Source organism: Saccoglossus kowalevskii, chromosome 4, assembly GCF_978046115.1.
Source record: "Saccoglossus kowalevskii chromosome 4, keSacKowa6.1, whole genome shotgun sequence".
Taxonomy (NCBI): Eukaryota; Metazoa; Hemichordata; class Enteropneusta; family Harrimaniidae; genus Saccoglossus; species Saccoglossus kowalevskii.
Window position 1 is genome coordinate 25,857,419 of NC_140644.1, and position 12,708 is coordinate 25,870,126.

At 34.8% G+C, this 12,708-nt stretch overlaps 2 protein-coding genes across 2 annotated transcripts in view; one reads left to right on the plus strand and one right to left on the minus strand.

The window, feature by feature from the left end:
• Positions 1-957: 957 nt before the first annotated feature.
• On the minus strand, positions 958-4,700 carry LOC100374129 (protein mago nashi homolog). Its single transcript, XM_002736950.4, has 4 exons — positions 4,575-4,700; positions 2,816-2,874; positions 2,350-2,543; positions 958-1,415 (listed from the first exon to the last, which is right to left on the minus strand). Exons 1-4 carry the CDS (start codon positions 4,660-4,662, stop codon positions 1,316-1,318), a joined length of 441 nt encoding a protein of 146 aa, XP_002736996.1. The 5' UTR covers positions 4,663-4,700; the 3' UTR covers positions 958-1,315.
• A 488-nt stretch (positions 4,701-5,188) lies between these two features.
• LOC102806959 (inositol polyphosphate-4-phosphatase type I A-like) overlaps positions 5,189-12,708 on the plus strand; it is a 50,326-nt gene continuing 42,806 nt past the window's right edge. Inside the window, exons 1-2 of the mRNA XM_085498010.1 lie at positions 5,189-5,383; positions 10,927-11,079. Coding sequence (XP_085354136.1) covers positions 5,248-5,383; positions 10,927-11,079 — 289 coding nt within the window. The 5' untranslated portion in view covers positions 5,189-5,247. The remainder of the gene's footprint in view (positions 5,384-10,926; positions 11,080-12,708) is intronic.

Here is a 12,708-nt window from a genome sequence, read left to right on the forward strand (position 1 = left end):
ATTGTGTGAATTTTACAAGGGAAGCTACATTGGATTAATATCATAAATCCAACAAAGCCGTGTAGACAAAGTATGAAAGAATGGCATTTCATTTGGGTACACATTCAGAATGAAAACGTAAAACAAGCTTTACTAGGTAGACAGGACTTCAAATTACCGGGTATTACTGTTTTACAAACAAGATAAATTTTGATTGATCAAACATTTTCAATTCCCAGATCTTAATACAATTACTGTTAAACATCATAGTCCAAAGATCTCAATAAAACTATACAGGGGTATAAATGATACATGTGCAACTTCAAAGATAACCAAGGTTATGCTACAGTGTATCATACATTAATAGGGCAATGGAGAAGTTCCAGTACTTTTAACACAAAATGGCAGTAAAAATTATACAACATTTGTTTAAATTAATATAAAATCTGTATTAGAAGCTGTTGGTTCTATTAAAATGGTACAAATCAATAGAGGGCATGTGGTTTCTAGAGAGCATCTACACATATGAAAAATGATTTTTGCTTTCATTTGTTCAAAAAGAATGGGTGTGACTTCTATTAGGAATGCAGCTTCTAACACAGATTTAACGGTACTCTTTTAGCCTTGGCTTTGGTTTCAACTGGATAGACACCTTGAAGTACAATTTAGATATAGAAAGGCAAACTTGCCAAAATAATACAAAGGTACATCAAATCAAATACTGAAAAATAAATGTGGAGAAACATGTCTAAACCAAGCACTCTTCTGGGCCATTGTCCATAAATGCGTGTATAAAATATGTCCTTAAAAAGCTTTTTGGTTCAGTTTAGACAGGTTTCACTATGATCACATATCTGCATTTCTCTTCACTAGTCAAATATATATTACAAGAAAAAAGTTGGTCATATCAGTTTAACTTGAACATGGTTTTAACCTCATAACAGAGTCTACCATAGTTTACACTTCAGTCAACAAGAATTTGGTTTCACTGAAAACTGTAAGTGCTATATATGTTTTAATTTGTTTTAACCTAATTGTAATTAGACATACACTGAAATAGAAATTCAAATTAAAAACAAAGTAAGTAATATTATCAAAATGGTAATAATTCATCACGAATACCAATGAGAGTGCAGTTTCACTTTGTAGACTCTGGTTTTTACCATACTTTTATTCTGCAAACAAGGTTGTCTTTCTTTAATGGATCTCCACACTGCAATACATTGTATCACCAGCAATGATCTTTGTAAACCATGACACTTCAAAGTGAGGGATGCAAGATTACATTATGATGGTCTTAAAGTTATAAAAAAAATGGTAAGACTGTTTGAAAGATTTAGATGGGTTTGATTTTAAAATGGAGTCCAATTAAAGAAAACACTAAACACTTTAAATCTTGGACTAGATAATAGAATGTACGAAGGCCTTCAGAATCTCTGGAATGAAAGAACAGAAATAATTATGTATTAATTAGTACATCTCTACAAACTCATCTTGGATGGTTGTGTAAATAGTGCCAGATTGTGCATCATAAATAAACAATATATTTTCTGAGTGTTTGTCACTCATTCCCCCTTAACCATACATGTCATGCATGTTTATTTTCAAAATAAGTATTGTCCTTCCAAAAAAAAATTTGTTGGAATTCAAAAAAGTCACAGTGAATTGGAGCACATATCACCAATGAGCAGAATCAACACAGAAAAAAATAGGACACCACAGATTTAAGAAAATCAACATACTAACAGCACATTAAAGATATATTTGTATTTGCTGTTATCTGAGCAATAGTTCTTTGTTCAACTGTCTGCTGTTTCAGACAAAGTATATTACATGTGATAAATGTATAATTCCACAACATTTCCCCTAGGATGACGTCAGCAGACATTCATGATTACCACTAGAGTAGCATTAATTTGCACCTGCAACTGCTATACACCAAAATGGAAAATATCATGGCATTATATAGGAGTATATAAAATCACTTGATCAGAGCAATGTCACCACACAATCAGAGCAATGTGATCACACGATCAGGGCAATGTGATCACACAATCAGGGCAATGTGATCACACAATCAGGGCAATGTGATCACACAATCAGGGCAATGTGATCACACGATCAGGGCAATGTGATCACACAATCAGGGCAATGTGATCACACGATCAGGGCAATGTGATCACAAAATCAGAGCAATGTGATCACACGATCAGGGCAATGTGATCACACAATCAGGGCAATGTGATCACACGATCAGGGCAATGTCACCACATGATCAGAGCAATGCAATCACATGATTAGATCAAATGTGATCACATGATCACGTGATGTGATCACATGATCAGAGCAACATCATCACATGCTACTTACTTGCACTGGTTGACATCAATGAGTGATCCTATTTTACTGGTAGTAAATGAGATGTGTTCATCACCCATGACTATCTCTAACTCTTGTCTCCCTACTCTGTCAGGTTGTGGCCAGAGTGCATCATCTTCCTGCATAATCTCACTGTCCTCAATTATCCTCTTCAGTTCTTCAATCACAGCCTTGTGTGTGAAAGCCTGCAGTAAGCATGTTGAGTTGTTGGAATATTATGTACAATCTCGCACAAGTACAAACAGTCCTGACCTATTTAGGTGTGAAGGTTTCTTCAAATACATAATGCTATTGTTACAGTCCTATTTGGTAGTTACAATATTTTGACTAATTCACAAATGATACAGTTAGCGTATCAATCAAATTGATTTCTTGAAAATTCAAGTCAGATGGTAGCATCATGTCGAAATGACAGTACAACAAGAAATCAATACATGTACATAAAGGCAAGACTAACCTCTTTCCTGATCATGACATCATTCTTGTAGTTGGAATTATTAGCATACCTCAATTTACCTTATAGGAAAAAGAAATTAAAAAAATTATTGTATGTCGAAGTTCTATACAGTTCTTAATTTTGTATTCTGACACCTGACGAAATTCTAACTTCATACACGTATCTAACAGGAGAAAATCTATCTTAAACGACACATTTTCAACATCTGAATGAAAATGGTACATTGAAGATGTTTGGTACCCTGGATGATATAGACCCCATTCTCACTGCTGGACACAATTCACCTGAATATCCTGGCTTCAATTTGGAGTATTTTCTTATGATTTTGTTTCAATTTGGGATATTTTCTCGCGAGTTTGACATATGATGCAAGTGGAACACATCAGAAGTTAAAACAGCTCTGGAATGACGCCATAGAATCAAACGTCATTTCCATGACGTGTTACCTTTATTTGGATTTGGCTAGAAGAATAGCCTTTTTAAAAAATGCAATGAAAAAGTAGTCACAAACTTTACCTCATTCTTGTGAATTATGCAAGAAGGAAAGAAAAAGGGTAAACAACTTATTAAACTAAGCAAAGTAGTATTATTCTTATTGTTATTTAAACAAAACTAAATAAATAACAAGGTGGTTACACATGTTTCCTTCTTTTGTTTTGTGCAAAGTCCACAATTTATAAGATTTGGGTACGCAAAAGTGTGACATGTGATGAATATCACACACAATTCCTACGTCACAAACTGGTCAAAATCCCCCAAACATTGCCAGCAAACCAATCACAGACTAGCTTAAACAATAGCTTTCCCTGACGATAATACTTAGCCACGTTTTTTTCCCCCACGCTAACTTAAAAAATCTTTTGTTTTTGTCTCGTTTCCGTTCCCGGTCTTTCTTAGAGAATTGTGTAAAGAAGTCATGCGAATTGTGATATGACAACAAAATTACAAGAGAAGTCTTCATTTTTAGAAATCGTAATGCAAATGAGTTTGTGAAAGTGCGTGTTTATCTCAGACAGTTTTTGGTAGGGTCCTAGATTATTCAGGAAGTGTGTACAAGTAATAGCTTTGTTTCAAGTTCTGAATATGTGATAATCTCAGAGTACTCTCAGATGGTACTTGTAATAATAAGTTGTTTTTATTATGATGTAACAGATAAACAAATGCTAAGCCAATAAACGGTCTAACATACAAAATTCATTCCACCAAGAGCCAAATGATTTCCAAGACTTTACCGGACCTTTTCCCAAACTTGCATTTTTTCAAGCCTTTCTAAAATGAATTGATAACTATGAAGAAATTTAAAGACTTTTCAAAGATTTTTTTATTTTTCCTGTAATCTAAAGACATCTCAAAGACTTTCCAGACCTCAAAAAATCCAAAGACTTTCAAAGGATTTTCCCAAAACTAACTTCCAAACGTGAAAACGTCATTGCGACGTTTGTCTGTGATCTCGTCTTCCGGAGCCTGGTCATTCGTATTCGTAAATGACTTGGTACTAGTGCTTCCTTCCGATAGTGAGACCAGGATACAAAAATCTCCTAACAATATAAAGTCGGCATAGAGATGATAGTTAACGCACACCTTTGTGTCAGCGACCCCGTGGTCTCAGAGTACCGCGTCAAGCACGGCAACACACCAACATGACCGGTCGATTAGTCACTACACATGTTTGAACACACAATTACAATTCAATAAGTTGAGAAATTGACTATCCCTTCACGAATCATACCACCTTCGCGATCTCTAAACAGTTACCTACCATCAGGTCTGAACTCGAACTCGAGGAATTCGTGTCCAAATTTTCCTTTATGTCCAACGTAATAACGCAAATAAAATTCGTTCGCCATGTTGCTTTTCTGTTACCCAGAATGCCGCGCTAAGGCTCAAGGCCACCCAAGTAGGTCGCAAATTTGTCTTTATTAAATTTAAAATGCCACTACACCTGGGAGAAATAATTTGTTTGTTTATTTCGCACATGCAAACAAATAGATCATTGTTAATGATGTTGAACATCTATTCAACGTTGTTTCGTTGAAGCACCCATCGTCCCTGATTGTTTATGAAAATACGAGTACATGTATTTTCCAAGGCACCCCTAACTCACACGGAACACGGATAAAACATCTTCCGGGTTCGTTATTAGGTCATTCCATGGTCATTCTTAAAAGTTTATTTGCTTAGCTGTCATTTTTTTAGTTCTCGTTTTGATTGACATCTTACGACAGTACTTTTAGGGAAAGCTCCCAGTCACAGTTTGTACTAGTTTCTCCCACCATATCAAGCCATTTTGTCGACTTAGATCACTGACAACAAGCAAGAATTGAGGAAGCAGGGAGCAGGTCGTAAGTTGAAGATATACAACCTCGACCGCCGTTTCGATGTACTCGCTTGAGACAGTCACAATGTAAATACTTCTAGGTGATGCAGCCAACATGCGATACAATTCGAAAGAACTATCCCAGTTGGCTATACAGCCACCGAAATACTTCACCAAGGAAGGGTCACTGTTCATGAAGGAATCTAACTCTGGATTGAAAAATGAATTGTTCGGCAGGAAGAAGAACGAAAGTAAGTCACTTGTTTCCTTAAGGGGTGACCCATTTGAAATCTGGGGAGGCAGCTGGAGGCAATTGGTCTGTTGCATACTTTTTCACACTACTGTGACAGTGATTTTTTTTGGAACTTCTGTTGAGAGGGCAATTCTTTCGCTTCATACTATTGCACCCGTGAGGTTTTTTTTCCTTGATTACCCAACATCAACCCCCAAAATGCTCCAGCTCCCCCACTATTCAAATGGGTTTCTCCTAATGCAGTTATTCTATTACAGAACTGTGGCCGGTCAAAACATTCCCCCCAAACTACAAATATCTGTTTTCAATCACTGCATTGCTTAGTATTTCATATATTTTTAACCACAAAAGACAAAACCGTAAAACTATCAGGGTTGTCAAACTACAGATACATTCACCCAGCCTGTACATTACAGCAAAGACAACGAATAAAAGACAGCTTAGTAACTAATCTAATGTAGCGTTTTAATCTTTATTGTCATTGACCCAAAAAAGATATATCAAATTTTATTATGGTGACAATAAAGAAATATAATTTTATTGCAATCTATTTTGAAATTACATGTATATATAGCAATCTTGATATTTATTTATTTATTTATAAAATTATTTATTCGATGAGATAAAAAAATTGTTGAGCAGAAGAACTTTATTGCATGACAACATACTAGGGTGAGTAAGAAAGAACACTCCAAAGTTAGTCGGAAACAAATCAAGAAGGAAAGAAAAAGTACAGACAAAAAGTATATTTCAAATATATTTTTCATTGCTGTCCTATTTCAATTTTGCACTGTTTGTGCTAGTGGTGAAGTCATTTTACGGTCAACTAGTTACTTGAAATTTCTAATTATGATGAAAATCACTATTGTCAGAAAATGCTATAGGTCTTTAGAAATCCACTGATATGTTGTGCACAATTATATCAACGAATGGGGATACATATAAAAGTCAATACAAAGAAAACAAAATCACAATTTACTAGGTTTATCGAAGGGATATGTTTCAGAATAATGGATTAATGGACTCAATAATAAACAGACTTTCTGATAAAACAAAAAAAGCTAAAAAAAAACCACACAAAGTCATCTCTTCAACAATGCCAAGAACAATCATATAAATTTAAAAACAAACTACTAGTATTTGGAATGACACAATTACTCATTTTAACCCATGCTGGCAAAATTTTCCTACTTCCACTTTTAACATGTACCCTGAACCTATTGAAGTTGTATTTTCTGTATTTTCTGTTAAACCATATACCGTATTACCCCGGGCACGCACCCCTCCCTGGGCAAGTGCCCACCCCCCCTGTTTTCACAAAATTACATGAACACTTCCTCTTCAATTGTAACCAGTACAAATTTGAAAGAGATGCTTTGTTTGAAAACGTAAACTTATCAGGTAATCTGAAAGCACTTCTCAATAACAAAAATTCTGAAACCGTCCAAGCAATTGCCAAGTTTATCAGCGACTGTTTCAATAAAAGAGAGAATTTCATGAAAAGCAATTTACCAGCTGCCTCAAAATAACACCAAAAAAATATTTATATAATAATATTTTCACAGTATTACTATTTATTTCTTTTTTATTATTATTATTACTTATGTATTTTATTGTTCCTTATATCCTTATTGTATTCTAATCTAGATCCCAGAAGGGATACGATATCAATAAAGGTTGTTATTATTATTACATGTTGGGGACATCCAGGGTGATTTTTAGCCAAGAATTAGGTCAACAATAAAGTTGTATTTGTCAAAAACGAACGCGTTTGATTTATTTAAATAGTGTGTTTGTTACGGTAGTTCTCTTTTTGGAGTGTGTGGTGGCCCTGAAAAGGGCCGTTTTGTTTGTGTTTTTACGTAAAAACTCATTGGAAGAGCATCGCCAGGCGATGGACGCGGGGCTCTTTGGCAACGACCAAAAACGTATCCGTGTCCAGCCATTGGTTGGCCACGTAGAGGTCAAAATACGCGTTCTATTTTTTCGCGTTAAGTTTGGCTCTTCCGTTTCACCCCCTCCGGAATGTTCTACTTTCGCAGCCTAATCGCAGGTTTTTCGAAAAACGTCGAAAAAACACAAGAATTAGTGGAAATGTTTCTATTTGGGGTGGATTATTGATAGAGGATAATGTCTTTATTACAAAAATGCTGAAAAACTGTGAGTTTTTGCCTTAGTTATTTTTTATCGGCGAAAAACTGCGAACTCGGCAAATTTGGTTGCACAACTTCCCTCTATCATACACCCAGCGACACCGATGCCAGCTGACTGTGAACGGGAGCTAGCACTTTTGAGGCATTGCTAACTTTCTTTCCATCCCTCATCACAGCTATGGCATTACGGTCATGTGGATTATTTTTCTGTCGTTGAAGAAAAACACATTTTGCCGACCTCAATTCTATTACGATAACCATAATGAGGCATGCCGACGATGGGAACTTGTTGCATCATAATTTTGTCTTGTGTGTGGGTGCATGAATAAATCATGTTTATGAGGTCGACCAGAGTTTATTTTCAGTCTGTTTTTTATGTATCGCCATTTGGATATGTTTATGTATTCACAATAGTTTGTAAACATTTCACATCAGTAATAAAAGTTTTTTTTTTGTTTCAAAACCCTGTCTGCTATTCTTCAGTAATTACGATGCGATGTATCAATACGTGCGTGAACAAAATTATGCTAATGAGGTCATCGCCTTCTTGGATTACAAGCGGTAGTTTTTCCCCGGCCGTTTCGACTTGCACTGATCACGGTTACTAAAAATGTAACCGTGCATTGATTACAATATTTACCATAGTTTGTAGTCAATTTCAGTGAGTAATACAACTTCATTCGCTGACATAAAACAAGTTTTATTCTTGAAATTCGACCCTGTGTCTTAGTGTTCCCACAGATCTTGACCGAGTGCTCACGTTTATTGAAACCTGGCATAAATCAAGAAATAAGTACGTGTACAAAGTGTACGAAAGCATTCCTTTATTTGACCTTATCATACGATCACAAAAACAACTTTTTAAAATCTTTTTTGGGGTGGTCCTCGGGTAAGCGCCCACCCCCAATTTTTCCCGATTTTGTACGTTCAGGCCCCTGGGCGCGTGCCCGGGGTAATACGGTAGCTTCCTTTGATGTTTGCCAGCAGATTCGTATCCCTCTTCTGGAGGGTTTATGGTTAAACTTATTTCAATTCTTGAATGTACATGTGTACATGTATGTTGTAAAATGAGTGTTGAAAGCAGAATCAGCAGTTACATGTACAGCATTTGCGAGTTATGTGTGTCGGAATCTGACTGATTTATTTTTTATCCGGAATAACTATAATCATGACATGCCAAGCTGTTTAGGATCTAGTACATGAAATCGCATATACAATGTAGAAAGAAAGGGACAGAACAATTTGAGAAGTGGGTGTTCATCAAACAAATCCCCTGAAGTGCTTCTTTTGAATAATTACATAAGTTAAAGTGACGTCAGTTTTGTTCATGATTCAATGGACTTTTTTTTGTCCAAACCCAAATCTGCATAAATGCTTGGCAATGTACATCAAATGCTACAATGTACAAATAAAATATGTCAGATAATACTGCTTTATGCTGTCAGACCTGAACAATTGATTCATAAAGTTGATGACTAGCCACTATACCTCACTATTAAAAAAATTCAAACATTTCAAAAAATTCAAATCAAATCTAAACTAAATCTCCCACTAAGTAGAAAACATATTCTAAAATAAGATCTGACTTACTTTTTTATACACTGAATTAAACAGAGCTAACTATTTATAAACCTACATTTATACATTTTCTCATCTGGACTTGAATGAAAACAGTTGGCTTTATAAATATTTATCTACAAATATTTATATCTACAAATGCAAAATTTCAAAAGTTTTATTTAACAACATTAGTAAAAAAAAAGCATAATATTTGGTTGTCGGTACATATGATATAACTGTACCGGTATTACCGGGGAGGGGGGGGGTATACAGCCTCTACATGATGGAATTTCTTTAATCGGTATTTGTACTGTATCATTGTTAATGATTTATCAGCACCTAATTACCTATTTTACATGACAGCATTTCATCGGAGCCCAACAGCTCAACCCTTTTTCAACTTAGATGTACCCCTGGTACAATATGCTCTATTCAAATCACTGCATCTCAGGAGTCAATAACGTTTGTAAATTCTGTGCGGAAACTGTAGATGAGTGACCTGTTTCTCAAAGGACTTGGGTCACATCTTGACCTTCTTTGTCATCATAACCTCAGATTACCGGACCATGCACAAGACAACAAAATCGTGACCAGTAAAGTTGTTCTTGCATGACATACTCAATGAGTATATTCAGTAAATCACTTAACATACATTGGAATGGATGATAATGAATACCACACACACAAAAACAGGCAAGGAAAAAAAGTCTGAGCTAAAAAAAAAAATTTAGCCAGCTACATGTATACCTTTTATTCATTGTGATTTGTCATCAATAATTTCAACTTATTTACCTTTGTTATTAATATTAGATATACTTAGGAAGATTAATGCGTAAAATATTTTATTTCTGCTGAAAAGACATTTTGAGTGTTTTGTATTGAATATATTTTCACTGAATAATTTCTGTAAAATATAGGAAAAAAAGTATATTTACTGGATTTTAAAGACACTGAATTATCCCTCAAGCAAAAAACATGAAACAAGTGAAAATAAAGTACAGATTTGTGGCATTATTTAGTTCAATTTTTTCCACTCTCATACTGTCTATCTGATTATTTCAGACTTACGGTAGTGTCAAAAACGGAAGAGCTGCATGTACACGTATATCAACGGTCAGTATTGACCAGCCAATGTCTGCTATAGTCCAATAGAAATTTTAATCCTATTTTAATACCATCCATAGACAACTTTTTTTTTTTTTTTTTTATAAATGTTCAATTATCATAAAAACACTTCCATAGCTTTGACTGAAGCAAATATCTTAGAAATATCAAAAGTGAAACCAAAACACCGGTAAATATTACCAGGAAGATTCGATAAAAATGATTTAACCCAAGAAAGGAAAACGAAACTAATGCTATTTTTAGAACTGATTTCAAACAGTATTCATATATTCACAATACTGACAAATGCTTAGAGCTTAGATTGCTCTGTAAACAAACCTAAAAATAAAAGAAATGAGATAAACATGTCACTTCAGTCACCTGACTTACTGGACCTTGCCTACTTCAACATTGAGTAGCAACTTGTGATCAGTTTTGTGTTTGTATTGTTCATCAGAACTAGCTGGTTTTCAAAACAACCAATCCTCGTCAATGTCGTTTATAGAGGGCGCTGTTTAACCTGGATATCTTCTGACGCCAAATAAACCAAGTTGACAGCTGGTTAATCTGGTCACACTTGTTTTTGAACAGTGACTGAGTTAAAATTAGATTATGGTGGAACCCTGCATTTTGCTGCATATTATATTTTTGATTTATTAATTCATTTATTATGAATATTTGTCTATAATTATTGAATTAATTTATTCGTTTGTTTAATTTGTAGGTTACAGTGAGAGGTGGTGTCGCCTTAGAAGTAACATGCTGTTCTATTTCAAAGGAAAGGACATGCTTTCAGAGCCAAATGGAGTGATTATATTGGAACAGTGTAGTACTATGGAGGCTGATACTGAACAGAATCGCTTTTGTTTTGTTATAGGTAAAACCCAGTGATTGTACAACTGCTATACTTGAAAACCTTCACTTCAATAATTCACCCAACTCCTCAGACAGTCATCCATTCATCATTTTGTAAATTTCTCAGTTATGTCTTTGCTGCTTACTGTCTATCTTTACATGTACTTGGCTGGCATAGAAAGATAGAATATTACACTGTAGTATAAACTAATGTATATGTAAAATATTTATACCCGGTAATACTAGTATGAAGAAATTATGAAAATTACATTTATAATTTTTATTACCTTGACTTCAAACCTGAGTCTGTACATTCATCACATACATGTCTGTCTAAACTTGTTCTACTTTTTTTCAATCTTCTGGTTTCACTAATAATAAAACAAGTTGAAAAAGCAACATGCAATTTTAGCGAATTGTGGTAAAATGACGTAATAGCAAAATGTTGATTTAGCGAATCTCTCTTGCCATTTTTGGTTTCCTGTTTTCACAATACTTGTCTGTCGCGTGCCAAAACAAATTCGCAGTTATCACCTCCATAAAAACAAAGAAAAACTAACTAACTACTTAACTTAAGTAACTTAATTTTTTATAAGGCATGCGGTGAACATCGACCATTGGGATTCGCGCTGTTCGACCCACCAACCAATGGGAATCATGCTCTTCGCAGAATGACACTGCGATCTTGTCGCAGAGTGCAATAATCAACATTCGGCGAATCGCACAATCGCGTCGCAGAGTTAGTTTTTAGACCCCCATATATACCTCCAGATTTGTATGTTCCGGATTACTGTATACAAATCCCCAAGCCTTGGCCATTTTAAATTTATAATAAAGTCATTAGCGACATCTTGAATTAGCGAATCAGTTCTCTGGCTAAATTCGCTAAAAAGACATGCTCGCGAAAAAGACATGTTTTACAGTATCTTTCTCTGTAAACCAACAGATATCTCAGTCTGTTTAGTGTTTGGTTTTTATTCAGGTGCCATTGTGTTTTTAATGACAGTGGAACATGCTTGTACAAATGTTGTCTGAATTGAACAGACTGAGAAAGTTGGTGTTTTTTACAGATATACATGTAGGCTTATAGACTGGATTAGATGTTCATTTTCGCTGGTTTATGGTTCATATAGTGTTTTTTTGTAGCGTTGAATGTATGATGTAAATATCTGAGATACGTCTATTAATAAAATGGCAATTGTCTGTTTATGTCTGTACTTCTACTAAAAGCGTACCTCGAATAGAAGTGCATATGAATCAATAATTGTATGTGTTGTCTTATTTTGACACAGTATTCTCTTTGTATTGTAGAATCAGGGTGCATATTACAGTCTCTTTTGCTTCCTTGTCACATTCCTTCTTTTGATGCGCATTTAGTTTGTACATCTCACCAAGTACGGGGGTACAAAGTAAATGATCTGTGTTTTCCCTTATGAAAATGCTGAACTCTGAATTGTCTTTTTAAATAAATACTGTATTAACCTGGTATATACTACAATCATTGCTTTCAAAACTGTCATATAACTTAAGTTATGCAGAATAATCTGCCTACATATGTTTCATGTTAGTAACATAGGTAAGAATACGTTTAAATTATTAGTGACAATGAATAAAAAAAAGACAAAGCCAGATGATAGCCAGCTTGAAATTA